We start from the raw sequence: 19,205 nt of genomic DNA, 5'->3' as shown, positions 1-19,205 counted from the left end.
GAGAAGCTAAGTTAAAATATTAAGGAAATGTATCATCAGAAACATAAAGATGCTTTTTAATTATTTTCTTTTCCCTTGGGGGACAGTTTGCCACACTGAACACGCTATATCCTTATTTGAAATATATAAAGTCCTCAAAAACATGTGGCCAAGAAATAAACCTTGTTTCCCTGGTGACTACGCCTAAAGCTTAAAAATAAAGAGTCCAGACATCCCAGTCCCCACAGCTAGGCACCCCCTAACAAAAAAAACCAAACCACAACAAAAGCTGTTTAGGTCTGGCTAGGTTAAAAAACAACTTCAAAGCTATTCTCACCTTCTCTGCATAAACTTAAGCATCAATAGCACTAGCAAAGTGTTAAAGCTGTATTGTGCCAGATGAGAAGCTCTGCATATTCATATGCATATGTATGTACACTATTTTCAAATAATTTCATTGTTTTATGGATGACCAACAATGAAAGCAGACTTGGTGTTATAAAACTTACTGTGTGTTTTTACAGGAAAAATGTTATCAGTATTGGCCTGACCAAGGGTGCTGGACTTATGGAAATATCCGTGTGTCAGTGGAAGATTGCATAGTTCTGGTGGACTACACCATCCGCAAGTTCTGCGTTCAGTCGGTAAATAACAGTAATGCTCTTGCTGGGTTTTCATTTTAATTTTTAAAGCAAATTGTTACAATGTCAAATATTTGCTAAAAAGAAATTCAGGAAATTAGTTAAACATATTTGCAAATCGAGAAAGGTGTGGCACCTCTCCTAGGCAGGTGAGCAAGCTCTGCAGGTCAGCACACGCAGGGTCTGCTACAGTTTAATGGATTGCAAGAGGTTCTGCTTGGTTTCTTCTTGCCTGTAGTCAAGGGCCACAGAAAGTCACTTCTCGTGACTGTCAGGGAGGGAGCACAGGAGCAGTGTCTTGACCTTTTTTGGGACAAATTGCATAGAAAAATAAATGAGTGAATTTGGATACGTTTGGGTATTTGGAGCAGTCTGTGGATATTAGCTGGCCAATGTCAGCCAGCATTACAGCTTGATTTCTGTTGTATGCTTGGTCTCCGGCACAAGTTAAAGCTTTAGATCACAAGAGAGATGGTGGGGATGACTTTGCTCTTGTCCAGTGTGTAGCCTTGTACAGGAGCAAATTGCTAGAGATCCTCACCCCCTAAAGAGAAGGCTGCTGTGTTTGTAATGCAATGACCGTCTGATTCAGATAGAAGACTGAAGACAGTACGGGCTGGTGACAGGTGGTAAACCACATATAGCTGTGTAGAACTACATGGAGAGCTCAGAACTCCTCAAAATACGGGTGGATTCATTCAGCGTTAGTTACAGATTCTGAACTGTGACGCAGTCGCTGCTGATTTAGCGTGCAGATTGCTTTGGTATGACTAGTGATTGCTGATAAGGCATCGCTGATAAAAATGCTCAGAGAAACTGTGCTCAGAAGGCAGAGTGGGAAAGAAGTAACGGTACAGAGATGTACGTACTGTGGATAAGCTGAAGGGCTGGAAAGTTTATGAATGGACCTGGCTGCCTTTCACTTGTTGATCACTGCTGAGTACGTGTTAGGAGGATTTGGTTATCCATTGATGGAGACCAGGTAACCTTACAAAGCCAGCTGGCTTTCTCCAGTTTGAAAGAAGCGGCCTTGACCCTGGCTAACAGACTGAAAGCTTGTGAAACAGGTACGCTTTCTAACCTTAAGGATAGGTTGTGGTTAGTGAATGCAGGTGAAACGATGCTGAGCTCTGCTGTCGTTGCTTCTGTAGCATCTTCTCTTTTACTCTTGAAGAGTAGGTCAGATCATGAAACTGTCAGTGGTTGGCCATTGGAGGTGCAGCCCTTCTTTCATTATTCATATGTGATATGGCAAAAGCGGGCATTTGGCATCTCATAGCGATTCAGATCCTGAATGTTTAGGCTGAATTTTGTGAGTTTCATCTGAGGCTGCTAAAAGAAGTGTGAAGATTTTATAAGTGAAAAAGGACTTAGGATTTGATCCATTATTACCATGAATTGTGAGTCTTACTTTTTGCAGTCCCATCCTGGGATTATTCCAGTTTTCACTGCAAAGATGTATTTTAATAATATATGGTAATTTTACTCTGTGTTTGCATTTTACGTACACTGTAAACGTCTAATCCTTGAGTCAGACTCTAAGTGTTGTAGGAATTAAAGTAATAAATAACCAGAGCAGTTTGTTTTATAAAACTTTGCATGAAAAATGAAATGTCAGACTTGGAGCCTGTGTGTTCCCTGCAGCTTCATGACGGTTGTAAAGCTCCGAGGCTCGTTACGCAGCTTCACTTTACCAGCTGGCCTGATTTCGGGGTGCCTTTCACACCTATCGGGATGCTGAAATTCCTGAAAAAAGTCAAAACGTTGAATCCTGCCCATGCTGGACCAATAGCGGTTCACTGTAGGTATGTATGTGCTCTTCAAACCATTCTCTTAGCTTGGCCTGGAGTTACGTGTAGAATATCAAGGCTAAATTTTAATCTTCTGTTCATAGGCTACAAAGTTTGTGTGTGTGTGTGTATGTACGTTTGTATATATATATTTACTTACATATTTATATTTTTATCTGTAAAGGGCAATAATATGCTGAGCTTTTTGAGAGCCCAGGTTAAAAGCAATTTCAAAAGATCTGTCTTTGCTGTCACTTTAAGACTCAAACAGAAGTTGTTGTTTTGGGTTTTTTTAATCCATGAGTGGTACCCAGTGTTTGGTATAAATATGTTCTTTGTCAGAAGAACAGACTTGTAATACAAATCTGCGACCTTTGCCACTAAATGCTCCTCTGAGAATTCATCCCCCACTTCTCCCACAATAAAATTGCAGTTTGCTATGTAAATTATCTATTAAATGCCTAGAACGTTTTGAATAAAGACTTGCATTTAAGAGACTTAAATGCTGCAATTTTAAAAATGTACTACATACCAATACAGAACATATTCCCACTCATTTGGTCACACGCGCATGAACTTCCTGCTATTAAGGCTTGTGCTAAACAGTTTGAAATCTTATGTTAATGAAACCACAAACTCCAAATCAGTTTTAAAAGAATAATTGCAATCTCTATAGCAACTTGTAAGCTCAGAACTGAGCAAGGAGTGTCTTTTCAGGAGCAATTATCATAGCGAGGTCAGAATAAAAAGAAAAGAATCGCAGCTTTGTCTTTCCAGGTTTTGTTTTTAAGGAAATGGTTGTAGATTCATGTATTTATTTCTTTCTCTCTTGCTTGTGTCAGACAACTAGAAATACTCTCCAAGAGTCCTTGAAGTGCGTACTATTGAAAAAGAGCGTGTTTGTCCTGACCAAGCCAGCCTTTTTGTTCCTTCACTTCCATCCAGACCTTGCCTTGCTAGGATTCATCTTCTCTCCCAGGTGTCATACATAAGAGGCTTAAAGAAAAGAAGATTTTAGTAGTCTCACATAGTCTTTCCTTTGAGAAACCTACCATATTTTTATAGCCTTTTGCCATGATGTTCTGTGGAGATTCATACTGGGTTTGAGCTTTATTTTTTTTTTTTGGAAATTCTGTACTTAGTTTAATCAGCAGAAGTAGAGACAAAATAAAGGAAAATATAAAATATCATAATAAAAATCTGCAGAGATTTAAATATAATGGTCTAACAGAGCGCTGTAATACCGTTATGTGTCAGTGCTGGGGGCTAGAGCAGTACTTCAGCCTGCTTTAGAAATAAAGAATGAGAAGTGACACTTAATTTCCGTTACAGTTCAGGATATGACACTATTGAATTGTTGAAAAACGGAAAGGGAAACTCATCGATAGTGAGTAACCGTCCATTTTTAGTGAGCTTTTACAAAAATATCACCCAGTCATTCCAAGCAAAAACTGCTCAATCGCAATCTTTTGGAAGTTAATAAAAAGCTAATATAGCATTTGGAAGTAAAGAATAGCAGATAAAAGGTGGGGGGGGGATTTCTGCCATTTTTTTTTTCCCCAGAAGTTTTCAGCAACATATTTTTTCAGTGAGCAGAGAGCTACATTGAGGAATAGCTGAGTAAGGGATACCCTACAGGAGGTTAAGGATGGATAAAATCAGGGAACTTCCAAGGCAAATGTCAAGGTTGGTGAAATTACCAGCTTTAGCAGGAACGTGCAAGGATTGAATTAAGCGCTGATCTGAAGTAAGGTAACCTTGGGGCAGAGGCACGGGGAGGGGACAAGGGTGTGTAAAAAAGGATTGTATCTGCAAAGGAAAGAGAAGTGAGGAAGCTGAGCGTGGGGCTCGGTGGGTAAAAGCTCACAAGACTTGAGCAATGAAGGACAAGTGTGAACTGGTGATGAGCAGCCCATGCTCAGAGTTGGTTTTCAGGACACGTCAGGAAGAGGAAAATCTCTGTAAACTGAGAGTCAAGACAGTAGGAGTCGAGGTGGACTCGTCCGTGGTGGCAGAGGTCAAACACGAATGAAAGGAAGCAAGAGGGAAGGGAGCCTTGGCCACCGTGGGGTGGAAGCTGCGGTGGCCCGTGGTCGGTAGCTGCAGAGGGGCCAAACGGGACCGGCGGGTGGGAGCGCTGGACCGCTGGATGTGGCTGGGGGAGGAGAGAGGGGAGCCTGCCAAACCGATGATTAAACGCAAAGGGATTTGGAGGCAGGAGGTTATAGTGGGCTTGTTCACTGTGAAGAAGTTGCATGAAATTTTGGTGGAGGGCCGTGGTACTCCATGAGTCTGCTCATCTCGGTCATCCCTCTGGAATAGGAGGGCTTGAGGGCTTTGGTTTCACATGGCGTTTGCTGTTAAAAGTGTGTGTGTGTACATACGAACTAAGTTGTATTATGCATGCAATATTTTTTTTTTTTCTGGTGTTATTTAAAGCCTAATGTTTCCTGGCTGAAAATTGATCCATATCTTTGGACACGCTGGGATGGGGGGAGAGATTTTTGTTACGTTTCAGAAGGTGTCTGTGGACACTACAGCAGTTGCTGTGCAAAGTAAGCTAACAGAAGGTTAAAAGAGAGCTATTAATGCCTAGCACAGGATGCCATGCCCTTTTCCTCTGAAAGGAAGAGCTGAAAGTCACTGGAGTAGTCTAATTTATAATGATCGTGCTCCCTCTCGTGGCTGTTGAAGGATATATATAAAAAAAATAATTTGGGATGGCAGTTAGGAAGTGTAGAAATTGTAACAAGTAACTATTATCTAATTGGCATGTGACAGCAACCATGCAGAAAAGAGCAAAAATTAAGAAAAAAAAATTAAAATTTCATCTTAGACTGAATTATTATACTTGGTCAAGCAGAATTTTTTCCCAAAGGTCTTTTCTAATATAATTTTGATCTTATCATTTCAGAGCTGTTAAGATGTGACTTTTTATGTTAAAAACTTAGACCCCTTTTTGTTGCTATCATTGCTAAAATAAAAAATGAAATTTGGTTTTTCATAGCGAGTATTTCAGTCCAGTATAAGCAGCCTAAATTCTACCTGTGTCATTGCTGTAGCAATTCCTGCAAAGTTTGTAATTCAATTGAGCTTTTTGGTTTTGTTTCCTTTTTAAGCGCTGGTGTGGGTCGCACAGGCACGTTTATCGTTATAGATGCCATAATAGACATGATGCACGCTGAACAAAAAGTTGATGTTTTTGAGTTTGTTTCAAGAATCCGTAATCAGCGTCCGCAGATGGTTCAGACTGACGTAAGTGAACTTTAATCAGTTGAAATGACAACTTTTTGCGGTCGAAGAAAAATACGCTTCTGTATTTCCACTCTGATATGCATCCCAGTATGTGCTGTTCTGTTGCACACCTGGATAATTGGAAAATGAACAAAGCCTAGTAGAAGGATGGGGTTGGGGGAGAAAATAAAGGCATGTTAGGGCTGTGAAGACCACTGTAAGGCACGTTATCTTTAGGTATCATGTCCAGGTTTCCCCATGCACATGAGAGTGGAATTTTAGAGAATGTGAGCGATGTAACAGGAAAACTCTGTTTTAGCTTAAGGTATATTTTGATAATTAGTAGACTGTAGACCAAATGAGATAGATGAAAGTGCCAGAATTCATAGTTTTACTTCCTTGCTTTGCAGTACGCTTATCTGCCTCTTTGTTTGTTCCAGATGCAATACTCCTTCATTTATCAAGCCTTACTTGAATACTACCTCTATGGTGACACGGAGCTAGATGTGTCATCCTTAGAAAAACATCTACAAACATCACACAACGCGGCACCAAACCTTGTCAAAATAGGGCTAGAAGAAGAATTTAAAGTAAGTATGAAAGTCCTTTGCCATAGGATTTCTAAGTGTGGAAACATTTAAGCCAAAAAGATACTTCAAAAGCAGGAAAAGTGTAACCTTAAAAGAAAAGGTCCATCAAAACAGAACAGCTTGTTTTATTTTGTGCTTGCTGTGAATGGGTCCTGCGGAGTCTGTGAATGGGGCCTTGCTTAACATCCTGTTCTGCAAATGCCCATTCAAAGCTACATCGTTCTACGGACCTTTTCCTATATACTTTCTGTTTGTTTATAAAAGAAAAATGGAATTATTCTTTCGGTCTGGTACTAGATGCCAGATCAGATAATGCTGGAAGAGAGAGCTGGATTACATGCACCTAATTTGCATCTCAACGGGATTGTTAACTCAGTGATGACTGACGGCAGAGAGAATTGCAGAGAATTTACGCATCTTGTGCTGAATATCCAGACCTGTCAGGAAAGAAAAGAAAAAAAAGCATTTCTGTTTAGCAGAGAAACCCCAAATGCAGAAAGCAACCGTGCTGGCTGTTTATGATCATTGTTTAAAATAGACTTTATTGTCCTGAAGAAATAGTTAGAACTTTTCTGTGACTTTTGCAATGCTAAAATATTTACTCTATATATAGGTCTAAAGCATTAAATGACATATAGGTGTTAACTGGAGTTCTCCCTTTCCTTTAAAGGATTAATTTAATCAGAAATTGGGAACTGGGAAAAGAAAATGATGTGAAAATAAGTCTGACAATATAGCAACAAGTTCAAAAATCAAAAGTAATGGACTGTCTGAGGGAAGGAAGCAAATTAAAACATCAAGTATTCTACTTTTTCCAGAATTCCTAAGTTTGTTTTTGCTGTCCACTGTGCCAGCAAGGCTGCATTAAAGTGCAGAGAGCAACATCTAGTTCTGCCATGTATTCTGAAAAGCACTTAGGTGGCCCAGGAGCACTAAGCCCACCTACACCAAAAAAGAGTAGAGCTATATTGTAACCAGTGTGAGAGTCTCTGACATAAAGTCTATTGAACACAGTATTATAGAGTGACTGAAAAGTGATTTCTCAAAGGGTAGGGGTTTCTTTTTAATAGTTTGTTGCCAGTATTAGAGATTTTACTGGAATTGAGATACGTTCCTGAAACTCAGAACCTGGCAAATACATGCCTGAAAATCTGCTTGCAGTTTGAAAATTAAATTAATTTTAATTTAAATTGAATTTAAATTAAATAGTTGCTGAAATGCAACTGCGTAACTATGATCGTTATCTGGTAAGTCCCACCCCAGCAGGAGCCGCCTATTATTGTTGTGTTATCTTGCACAATCTTGTGGGTGTGTAATCTATACTATAAAAAAATTGTTGGGGCAAGAGCATTGTTTGTCTTCTGTGTCCTGGGAATGCCGTCATCACAAACTGAATAAATAATAAGGAATATCGGTCCCTTCACTAGCAAAAGCTTGAAAATATATAGAGCCACGTTGCAGGATTTGGTGCACAGCAGTCCATAAACTTGTGTGACCTTGTTATGCCAGAAACAGGGTGGTGTGCCGCAGGGAAAGCACAGTCCAGAACTAAAGGACTGGAGTTTAAATACTCTGAACAGGATTGTAATAGTAGTAATATGAATGAAATTAATATGAATATGAATTCAGTTCATGTTTTGACCATAAAGGAAGTGAAGTCTATAAAAGAGAAGTTTTTTAGTACTTGAGAATAATGTGGAAATGAAAGCGGTGCCCAGCTGGCTGGAGTGCCTGTTGGCAAAGCTCCTGATCGGGGGCTGCTGCTGGTGGAGACGAATGGTGGTCGGCATGCTGGTCAGTCTGCCTCTGCTTACGTAAAGGCTGGAAATCAAAAGATAAAATTAATTCGAGAAAATGGTATGCAGATCTTTTTTATTAAAAGGTGTTTTCAAAAGTGGCTAATTCTATGAAACTAAATTTCCAAATGTCAAATTTAAGAAACTTATACCTTTTCAAAAGGAAAGGGTACTCTGTGCTTCTGAAAGCCACACTCAGACCATCCAAAAGTGTCTTAAAAAAACCCAGACAAAACCACAGACCCAAAAGGTTAACATCTGCTGTCATTTTACGGCCCTTAAACTTTATTGGGAGTATGTTCAGATTCTTAAATATTTATCAGTATGAAAAAATTACGTGACTTATTCTTAATTCATTTTTGTAGACAGCACAATGAAGTGGCTTTTGTGAAAAGTCAGTCTTGCTTTGACTGTGTTACTGCTTTGTGTCCGATAAAGATACTTAGGAAACCTCTGAGTACAGGATATGGTGAGCGAGAACCACTTCTGTTCCAGTGAGTTCTCATCCTCATTTGTGTGTTTTATTACAGAAGTTAACAAATGTTCGAATAATGAAAGAAAACATGAGAACTGGCAATCTTCCAGCAAATATGAAGAAAGCTAGAGTCATCCAGATTATCCCATGTAAGAGATCAACTTTTTATATAGAGAAACAAGTGCTATAAACACACCATTATCTTAAGGTTGTTGTATACACACTATATCTATATGTTGATAACAACACACCTCATATCAGAATACAGCTCTGTTGGGATAATTCAAGAATAGAGGTCCTGCCCAGATTTGGAAACTGGAATTCTGCAAATAATTACTGCGTATGTCTTAAAGAGAAAAAGTTTTAACTTCTCTGCCTGTAAAATTCAAATGCTTTCAAAACCTGTTGTACTGTCCAGAGTGGTAGTTTTTGGTTTTGCTTCATTTTTAGCTAGAACGCATTTTTGGGGGTGTTTCTGTTAGCCATCCCCTTGGTTTTGTTGTCCTCTCTGCAGGCATGTCTGCTCTAAAGTTTCTAGAGAACTTCCTGATACAAACAGCGCTATCCTCTCCTTATAAAGTGTAATGCCCTTATAAAGTGTCTGCAAACAATTTAATGAATTGTTTTTTACTTTATCAATGTAAAATGTATTACAATCAGAGATTTTTCAGGACTGAATTAAATAATTCAGCAGTTTCACCTTTTAAACCAACACACTTTCTGTGTGATTCCTTGCGTAGTCTGGAGCAGCGCTGTAATCTCTGCACCTGAAAATGAAAGTTTCAGACCTTGGTGGCCGTATCCTGTGTGAATGGAAAAACAACAGCAGAAAAACTAGTGCCCTCCCCCGCACACTTACTAAATCCTGGATAAGATCTTTGAGATCTTCAGCTTTCAGATAAAAGATTTTGTTGTTTTTCTTCTTTCACAAATGTAATAGTGGAGCAGTCAATATACAGTTAGCAAAAGTAAGACTAGACTTCTTTTTTCTCCAGATGATTTTAATAGAGTGATTCTGTCGATGAAAAGAGGGCAAGAGTATACAGACTACATCAATGCTTCCTTCATAGATGTACGTATAAAAATTTTTCATGTATTTAAATTGCAAGTCAGATATTTTTCTGTTGCTGATAAGTCTTCTTAAAGAGACACAATCAACTTGGCTTATGAAGAACATTAGCTTTTTTGTTTGCGTTTGGCTTATGAGAGTTTCCAAATATATTTCTTATCTGGTGTTTTCAATTTCAGTTTAAATGGTTGTGTAATTTAAACATTTGTGTTGTTAGAGTTATAAACTAGGGTATTTATTAAATTCTAACAGTCAGCGAAACAAATTAGCTGTAGAACTAACATCCAGCAGTTCCATTATCTGCGTTCAGGTTAACTGATGTAAATATGTGCTCTTCTGAGGAAAGGAAAAAGAAAAGTTCATATTTAGCATGGGGAAAGGCTATCACAGTGTTTGGGAGCCAGGGCTTACCTGGGCAGACATGTGTTAATTCCTAACTTTGTTCCTGGCTTCCTGTTGGAACCTGGACAACACCTTCCACCATGTCTTACTTTTATTTAAATATGAGAATTAATTATATCCTTAAGCAGTAAAACGCCATTAGTTATTGAGGATTGTGGATACTAGAGCTGTGAAGATCACATCAGTATGTAAATAGAACTGTAGCTCAAAAATTGAGATAAATGTTAATTCTGTAGTAAAGCTAATAGCTGCAGTTATTAACTTTGATAATCTCATTGTGAAATCCTTTCAGTTACCTGTTATTGCAGAATTTCATTCCTTCAGCCATGATTGTAAAAAGTCATAAAATACAACTCAGGATTGTGAATTTGGGGGATTTTTTCCTGTGTTTCTGGCAAAGAGCAAGAATTGGGTGGTCTCGGTGTCACTGGATTTGCAGTAACTATTACATTGTCAAGCAGCAGGGCTCACAAAGCACCACTTGAAGTAGTGATCTTCTCGCTGAACATCAGCTTCCGTCCCTCTTCACTTGTACTCACGTGTCACAATGTAAACGCATGCTGGTCTTTCTCTGCAGGGCTATCGCCAGAAAGACTACTTCATTGCTACCCAGGGACCGCTTCCGCACACGGTGGAGGATTTCTGGCGAATGGTGTGGGAGTGGAAGTGCCACACCATTGTTATGCTCACAGAAGTTCAAGAGAGGGAGCAGGTATGCGTCCCACAACATTGAATTGCTTTCAGGAGTTACATATTTTATTCTTATCTGTTTTAAAGTAGTATTTACCATCTATGGCTCCTAAGCCCTTTTCATCTTAATGGTTCATACTATAAAAATATTTTATTACTGTATTCTTGGTTATTAGCCTTTTCATAGGATCATAGAATCATAGAATCATTTAGGTTGGAAAAGACCTTTAAGATCATCAAGTCCACCTGTTAACCTAGCACTGCCAAGTCCACCACTAAACCAGGTCCCTAAGCACCACATCTACACATCGTTTAAATACCTCCAGGGATGATGACTCAACCACTTCCCTGGGCAGCCTCTTCCAATGCTTGACAACCCTTTCGTTGAAGAAATTTTTCCTCATGTCCAATCTAAACCTCCCCTGGCACAACTTGAGGCCATTTCCTCTTGTCCTATCACTTGTTACTTGGGAGAAGAGACCGACATCCACCTCGCTACAACCTCCTTTCAGGGAGTTGTAGAGGGCGATAAGGTCTCCCCTGAGCCTCCTTTTCTCCAGGCTAAACAACCCCAGTTCCCTCAGCCGCTCCTCATAAGACTTGTGCCCTAGACCCTTCACCAGCTTCGTTGCCCTTCTTTGGACACACTCCAGCACCTCGACGTCCTTCTTGTAGTGAGGGGCCCAAAACTGAACACAGTATTCGAGGTGCAGCCTCACCAGTGCCCCATTGCAGAGTAGACACATGATGGCTAGTTAGCTGAGGCTCTCTACTCTCACTGAAATGGGAGAGTAATGAATGAAATGAAATACTGCTGTATAAGCATTAGCAAGGCTGTAGACACCTACTCTAAGGCATCCGCCAGGCAGCTTTCCAGCCACTCTTCCCCAAGCCTGTAGCGCTGCATGGGGTTGTTGTGGCCAAAGTGCAGGACCCGGCACTTGGCCTTGTTGAATCTCATACAGTTGGCCTGGGCCCATCGATCCAGCCTGTCCAGGTCCCTCTGCAGAGCCTTCCTACCCTCGAGCAGATCAACACTGCCGCCCAACTTGGTGTCGTCTGCAAACTTACTGAGGGTGCACTCGATCCCCTCATCCAGATCATTGATAAAGATATTAAACAGAACTGGCCCCAATACTGAGCCCGGGGGAACAGCACTTGTGACTGGCCACCAAATGGATTTAACTCCATTCACCACAACTCTTTGGGCCCGGCCATCCAGCCAGTTTTTTACCCAGCAAAGAATACGCCCATCCAAGCCATGAGCAGCCAGTTTCTCCAGGAGAATGCTGTGGGAAACAGTGTCACAGGCTTTACTAAAGTCCAGGTAGACCACATCCACAGCCTTTCCCTCATCCACTAAGTGGGTCACCTGGTCATAGAAGGAGATCAGGTTAGTCAAGCATGACCTGCCTTTCAGAAACCCATGCTGACTGGGCCTGATTGTGCCACATGATGGCACTCAGGATGACCTACTCCATAACCGTCCCCAGCACTGAGGTCGGGCTGACAGGCCTGTAGTTCCCCAGATCTCCTTCCGGCCCTTCTTGTAGATGGCTGTCACATTTGCTAACTTCCAGTCAACTGGGACCTCCCCAGTTATCCAGGACTGCTGATAAATGATTGAAAGTGGCTTGGTGAGCACTTCTGCCAGCTCCTTCCTTCATTACAAAGTGTTTAGAACATGTTTATTATGCTGTCTGTCACCTCCTATATCAGAAATTCATGACAATGTAGATAACTGGAAAAAATTTCAAGGGGCATTTACAATTCTCTCTCAATTTTGCAGGAAAAATGCTGCCAGTACTGGCCATCAGAGGGCTCTGTAACTCACGGAGAGATAACCGTAGAAATAAAGAATGACAGTCTGTTAGATGCCATAAGTGTAAGGGACTTCATAGTTACATACAATCAGGTAATGTTTTTAAATTACATGAGGGTTTGGTTTTTTTGCATTTGAAGGCATTTACAAATATGATTATGTAACTTAAATGCTGGAATTTCTATCTAAAGATAAATGTGGTTAATCATCATCTGACATTGTATCAGTCAAGGGGAAGCTCATATGAAACATTTTTGCTTAAAGCCCAATGAAAATTCTGGTCAGTAAAACATGTCCTTGATCAAAGCGACATTTGGGTTTTCGGGATTTTTTAAATGTTTTTTGTTGCTGTTATTCTTGTGTTTTCTACCACCTCCCACATATCTATAAAAGAAAATTTAATTTACGATTTTTAAATCCTGTGAAGCATTTTATAGCACATGTGCTTACCTCTGCCTCTTAGTTCTTCCTTTATGTTTCTCTGCTACAGGCATGATCTACTCAAACCTATTTTTGATCTTTTGGGCATGCATCTCTTCACTCACTGCATCATTTCTTTAGGATCTGATTTGCATTGCTGTTTTGGGGAAAAAAAAATACTTGCAGTTGATAATGTCATTCATTTAACTACTTATTGCATTGCATATAACTTAGGCACATGCAAAGCAAAAGCACTTTGAAGTTAAAGTACTCTGTATTCCCTTATGAAGGAGGGTGGTGGATTAGGTGTGAATACACACCCTGCTTCACAAAGCAGAGTCCTTGTCAATGTGTTGACTTCTGTCACATTGGAAAGTATTTAAAACTCAAGTAACAGCATTTTAGATAATATACAAACAGCAGTGGTTTCACACTACAGTCCTGCGTCGTTAGAAGTGTTTGCTGCTGCAGGTCTAAGAAAACTGAGTAACTTTTGTATTGTGCCCGAGTCCAGCTGGACTGCAGCAATAATATTTGAAGCATGAAGAGCTGGGAGGAAGGAAGATTGACCAAGCCTTTTTCCTCGTAATGGTGACATCTTCCAGGCTTTCAGTACAAAACAGTGTCCAGTCTTCCCATCAAACTCATTCACCAGATGTCCCCTATGGTGGACACATTGAAAGCACCCAGCATCAGCAGAGACCTCATGTTTTCAACTCTGTGTGGCTTGCAAGAGTTGATAATATATAGTAAAACTGCCAGAATATTAATGTTGCATCCATACACTATTATAATGCAGTCATGGGAAGCAGCAAGCAAAAATTTCAGGTAGTTAAAGTAAAGAGTCTTTGTGCATCCAAACCTGTCTAGAGCTACTGCATTAGCATGGTATTAATACCTATTTGAACTTCTAGTGTGCAATCAGCAAGCATAAAGACAATGCAAATAATTGTTAAGGTTCAAAGTAGCAGGTAGTGTTGTGCAAAGATTGAGTGCATTTCATGAATTGGGTTGTTTTAATGGCACTTCGGATTTGGCCTGTGCATTTTGAAAGCTTTCAACCATTGGTACTCAGGATGAATAATCTTTAAGTGCATCCTTACTACTACCCAGGTGAAGCAGCTGTGCAAATCAAAAGGAAAATTACAGGGGTAAATTATCAGCACAGTGGATGGGGAATTTGGAAACAGAACTATCAGGTCTGCACGACCAATATATTATGGACCAGGTTGCAAACAGCCCCCTCTGCTACAGTGGTGCAAAATTCATGCTACGAATGTTTAAGGTAGGAAGTGTGTTTCCATTTTGAAGTAACAACTGGAGAAATCTGGTGTTTTACCGCATGCAGGCTAACCAGGAGAAGCAAAGCAGACTTGTTCGGCAGTTCCATTTCCATGGGTGGCCAGAAATCGGGATTCCTGCAGAAGGAAAAGGGATGATCGACCTGATTGCAGCTGTCCAAAAGCAGCAGCAGCAAACAGGCAATCACCCGATTACCGTGCACTGCAGGTAAGAGTTGCCTCTTCTTCCCACCATTAGCTAAGGAACCGGCTTGCTTTTTCTCCAGTCCGGTTGTTTTTACGGCAGTTTTCCTTCCTGAGGGAGTAGACTGCATCCTTTAAAAAAATAAATAAAAATTAAGAAATATGAGAAAAAGATAGAAAAAAAGAAAATATAGTATAGCATAAAGGATTTTTGACTTGTCTTTTGCTAAATTAGTGAAGTGGATACCTTAATGGTAGCCTTAATGGCTGGGAGTAAACAAATGCGTTATTAATTTGGGGTGTTGTAGTCTTGCACTGAGTTTTGCTAAATGCTGTGATTAGGAATTTTTATTTTTTGCAATATTTATTGCAGTGATGTGTAATACACCCCACCAATATAGTGCTCAAATATTCGATTGGGATCAAAATGCTGTTGGTTTTTACAAACTATCAGGAGAGTGAAATACATCCCTAATTTAAGCAGAAGGCAAAATATACCCTGTCCTTGAAAGCAGATAGGAGAGCTGGGGGACAGAAAAAACAATGTTTACATTAACGCTGAGAGGTAGCTTGTGTATGACTTGATACGTGATAACTAAAATATATCTTTGTCCTGTGCCAGGTTTTCACTTTTTGGGTTTTTTCGAACTGTACTTTTTTATTGCAGCATCATTTTTTGTTGTTGTTTTGTTTTTAAAAGGTGTACATTGGGCTTTTCCACTGTTTTTTCAAATGATATTTTTCAGAGTGTGGGGTTTTTTATCAGTCTTTTAAATTTGTCTTTTCCCTTTCTGTACTACATCTGCTGATTTTAAAAAAGTAGTAGTAAAACTAGTATTCTGCCTTTTCCTAGTTCAGAAATCATACCTTGCTTTTAAAGGTTTTTAAAGAACCTCTCTGCTTGCTGCTAGTTAGAACTGGGAATGGCATATTACAGCTGTTCTCTGCAGCGTACACCGACTTTTATTTTGCTCTGATTTGAGCTTCAAAGGTGCTGCCTCGGTCTCTGAGAACTATGGTTTGTGTTGGGCTGTCTGCAATGTCACCTGTATTTTCATGCGCTGTTGAAGCAAAGAGATCCTGGGAGCTTGAGCCAGGGCTCGGATTTGTTGGTGTTTTGGGACATGATCTTGTACCAATGCATATTCATTGCTAAAACTTTCTCCTCCTTGCTTCAGAAGTGTTTTGCTCTTTGCTGTTCTCATACATTTTCCCTAGGGGACTGTGGGTTCCTCCACCCCGTGGTGGCTGCACTCGAGGGTGATGATGACATTTTGTGTTTGATTCAGCAATTTGACAAATTTGAACAGCCACTTCTTTTGAATTGCTAGGGAGTTAAAATGCTGAATGGTAATTAAAGTGGGTAAAATATCAAGGAGTTCTAGCCAGTAAAATAAGAAATAAAAGTAACTAATGTCTTCGACATGCACAAATTAGATGCATAAGAACTATCTGAGGTATACATTGCTTCTACTTTTCCAAGCTTTTAGACTTGCAGCCTCTCTGAAGCCTTAGCCTAATCATTTGGCATGCATTTGTCCAAGATTTTTTTAAAATCTACTGCAATCACTATAAAATGAATTAAACAAGAAAATCCAAACCACCATTCAATCCAATGTATTCTAGGATTTTTAGTGTTGAGAATTCTCTCCTGTCCCTACTTGGACAGCCTGTACATCACATCTAATACATTGTACCTGTTCATTTTTCCTCCGACGTGACTTTTAAGGTATCCAGCTGAGGATACATGCATTTGCACTTAATCTTTTCATAAGGCTTGTGCTTATCAGACTTTTTTTATATCTGATAGAAATAAGGTAGAAGCAATGACATGTGATTACAATTCACCTACTTATGGTTAAAACACATGAAAATGTTAGATTTAATAAAGTATTTTGTGTTTATGCTTATTCAGCAATCCAGTGAACCTTCCACTCCGTCTTACCACTGATTGCCAATTTCCCAATCCCATCCCGTTTTTAGTAACTATTCCCTACCAAAGCTATTGGCATTCCAGTGCACAGCCACGGATTTGTTGGAGTCAAATAGTCCTTAATTAGAGTGATTAGGAGAGAGAAAGCAATCTTTTTTAATTTTTTTTTTTTTTTTTTCTCTAGAGTTAGGCATAATAAATCAGATAACAATTACTGAAATATATTTTGGTTCCACGGAATCATGATCTGAAACAGATATAAGGACAAAATATACTGAGTCAAACATACTGAAACAAAAGAAACTACAGTTACTTTGGAGTACATTAGGTTGCTTATTGTAGTCAAGATAGAGGCAGAACAGTCAATTTTAGTTTCTTGTATGTAGTATAGGCTCATACGTAGTCTTGCTTTAGTTTGTCCTTATATCAGCAACTCTGAGAAGAAATGGCTTAGATGCTAAGAGCTATTAAAATCATTACAGTTGGATGGGACATCTTCCATCAAATTGCTTTGGAGTAATACTACTACTACTAGTAATAATCATAGTAATTATAATAAAGCTTCATGTCTGTCCGCCATGCATAAGTCACAACCTAATAGAAAAATGTGGGTTTGATCGCACAGTGCTTCTTTGCATTATAACCAGGTTTTGCAACTGAAAGTCTAAAGGTTGTGTTCTCCCCCATAAAAAAAAAAAAAAAAAAAAGGAAAGCAGAGTGTGGGAGCACCAAAAGATGTCTTTGTTGAAGATGAATGCAGATTTGAGTAAGTAGCTTTGCCAGTTCATTATTTGAGTCTCAGACTTTGGCTGAGGGTGTCCACGTGCTGCTGCAGCCAGCTCAGGATCTCCCACCTCTGTACAGAAGCTGTCAGTAACGAGCCTTTATTGGTTCCAGCCTGGCTCCGAGTTAATTTCCATTAATTCTGGCTCCCTTCTAGCATAGCTGAGGTGACAAAATAAGCACACAAAAAATGAGTAGAAGTTGGCTAATAGTAGTATTTGGCTATTCTATATCACTATTATTTCTCTTTTACCATTTTTATCCTACTGTATGTCAAGCGAATGTGTTTACATTGCAGTGCTGGCGCTGGAAGAACAGGTACCTTCATAGCACTCAGCAATATTCTGGAACGAGTGAAGGCTGAAGGGCTCTTAGATGTATTTCAAGCTGTGAAGAGCTTAAGACTGCAAAGGCCACATATGGTGCAAACACTGGTATGATATTTAACAATCCGGATCTTTGTCAAAGGATGTATGTTTGTAAATATTCTTGTGGGAGGAGAACAAAGCATTTTTTTACAGGTTAAAATGAATTATGTATGGTGGCTATGTATGTACGAGGTATTATCAGAAAACTGTATTTTTACAGATTTTTTTTTTAATAGCTTTTCTAAAAATACAACTTGGCTAAACGTTCTGCGTCTTTTAGGAACTGGAGACAGTTAAACCAAAATCTTCTGTGTTGCACGTGACAAAGCATAAGAAGTAAATGCCTTTTAAGCTATGTATCAGGTGTTGTTCTTTCTTGCCTTAAAATGTCTGGGCTTAAATTGGCTTGCAGTTGATCACTGAAAGGGAGAAATGTCTTTGACTTCTTTAAAGTCATCTACAAGTAATATGTGAAGCTTGATCCAGGCCCTTTTCCCTATTGAATAAACATTAAAAAGTTTTTTTGAGACTTATGTTTTTGGAAAATATATAAAAATGCTGACATTTTGTATTTTGAGAACAGCTTCCATTCAATAGTTTGAAACTTCTTTAGAAACAATTATCTCAGAACACCTTTTTCAGGTAGATGTTTTCTCCATACTACGGATAGGAAAAAAGGGGTTGAAGAAGTAGAACTGGATTATCCGCAGTCATGCTGAGACAGGGATGAAATACTTCTTTCGGGGTTCTGGCTCTGTGATTTAATAATGTTAGTTAAGGGTGTAATTGCCACTGATGCTCCCAGCTGAGCATGCGGGAAGGCTTCTGCTAAACTCTGCTTTCCAGCATGAGTAAATTCAGATGCCAGTTCCATTTATTATCAGTGTTGTTACAGATTTTATAATCCAGCAAATTGTGTTGAAGGCCTATCAGCATGCCTAGAAGATCAGGACGTGTCCCGTCTTTAGGATGCAGAGGACTAGCCAGCTGGCTAACATAGGCAGTGGCTAAATAGACAGCCTTTGCAAGGGGAACTCCATTTCAGAAAAACGCACCCAGAGGTTTTTCAATGTTCTATACTTTTAAAGTTACATTGTCAGAAGTTATATTGTCACTTAGTTTCTGCTGTAAAGCTCAGAAGATGGAGCCCAAAGTTAAACAGCCAGGCTCCCTGGGGAAGGGAGCACAGGAGGAGTTACCTGCTTTAGTGCGAGCCGGGTAACAGCCAAGTACAGTAAGCTGCATAATTTAAATGACAAGAGAGGTCTAAGAATTGATTCATTTTAAGAACTATCACCTAGAAAGCTTAGAGAAATTATTTCAACTGACAAGCAAGAATCAGCCTGTATTTGACAAGAGCGAGGTACCATTGCTTTTATTTTAAAAAATAAATACCTAAATAAAAATCAGAACAAACCAGTCCTCAGCTAGTGGTCCAAGTAATGGTCCAAGTTACAACGTGTTGCATTTATCACTACGATTTACATAAGTATGATTTTCTGCAGTGTAATCGTACGATGCAACCAAAGCACATTTTCATATCTTTTTATTGTTTTTCAGGAACAGTATGAATTCTGCTACAGAGTGGTACAAGATTTCATCGACATATTTTCTGATTATGCTAATTTCAAATGAAAATTCCTGCCTTATTTTTTAATTTGTCTGTATAAATAGTTGTATATTCTGTTAATTTATTCCATGTCATTTTGATTGTTGACTTTACTGTAAA

General features: G+C 39.3%; 1 protein-coding gene across 1 annotated transcript in view; it reads left to right on the top strand.

Moving 5' to 3' along the window:
* The window catches only part of PTPRE (protein tyrosine phosphatase, receptor type, E), a 27,902-nt gene extending 8,782 nt beyond the window's left edge, over window positions 1–19,120 (top strand). Inside the window, exons 8-18 of the mRNA XM_009325854.1 lie at window positions 504–623; window positions 2,265–2,425; window positions 5,530–5,665; window positions 6,085–6,234; window positions 8,561–8,654; window positions 9,501–9,577; window positions 10,554–10,688; window positions 12,456–12,581; window positions 14,257–14,417; window positions 17,407–17,542; window positions 19,037–19,120. Of these exons, the coding sequence (XP_009324129.1) occupies window positions 504–623; window positions 2,265–2,425; window positions 5,530–5,665; window positions 6,085–6,234; window positions 8,561–8,654; window positions 9,501–9,577; window positions 10,554–10,688; window positions 12,456–12,581; window positions 14,257–14,417; window positions 17,407–17,542; window positions 19,037–19,111 (1,371 nt within the window). The 3' untranslated portion in view covers window positions 19,112–19,120. The remainder of the gene's footprint in view (window positions 1–503; window positions 624–2,264; window positions 2,426–5,529; window positions 5,666–6,084; window positions 6,235–8,560; window positions 8,655–9,500; window positions 9,578–10,553; window positions 10,689–12,455; window positions 12,582–14,256; window positions 14,418–17,406; window positions 17,543–19,036) is intronic.
* Window positions 19,121–19,205: the final 85 nt, after the last annotated feature.

The sequence above is a fragment of the Pygoscelis adeliae genome, unplaced genomic scaffold (assembly GCF_000699105.1).
Source record: "Pygoscelis adeliae isolate BGI_AS28 unplaced genomic scaffold, ASM69910v1 Scaffold4, whole genome shotgun sequence".
NCBI lineage: Eukaryota > Metazoa > Chordata > Aves > Sphenisciformes > Spheniscidae > Pygoscelis > Pygoscelis adeliae.
Note: the sequence above shows the minus strand (reverse complement) of the source record. Positions and strands in the feature narration are given on the sequence as shown.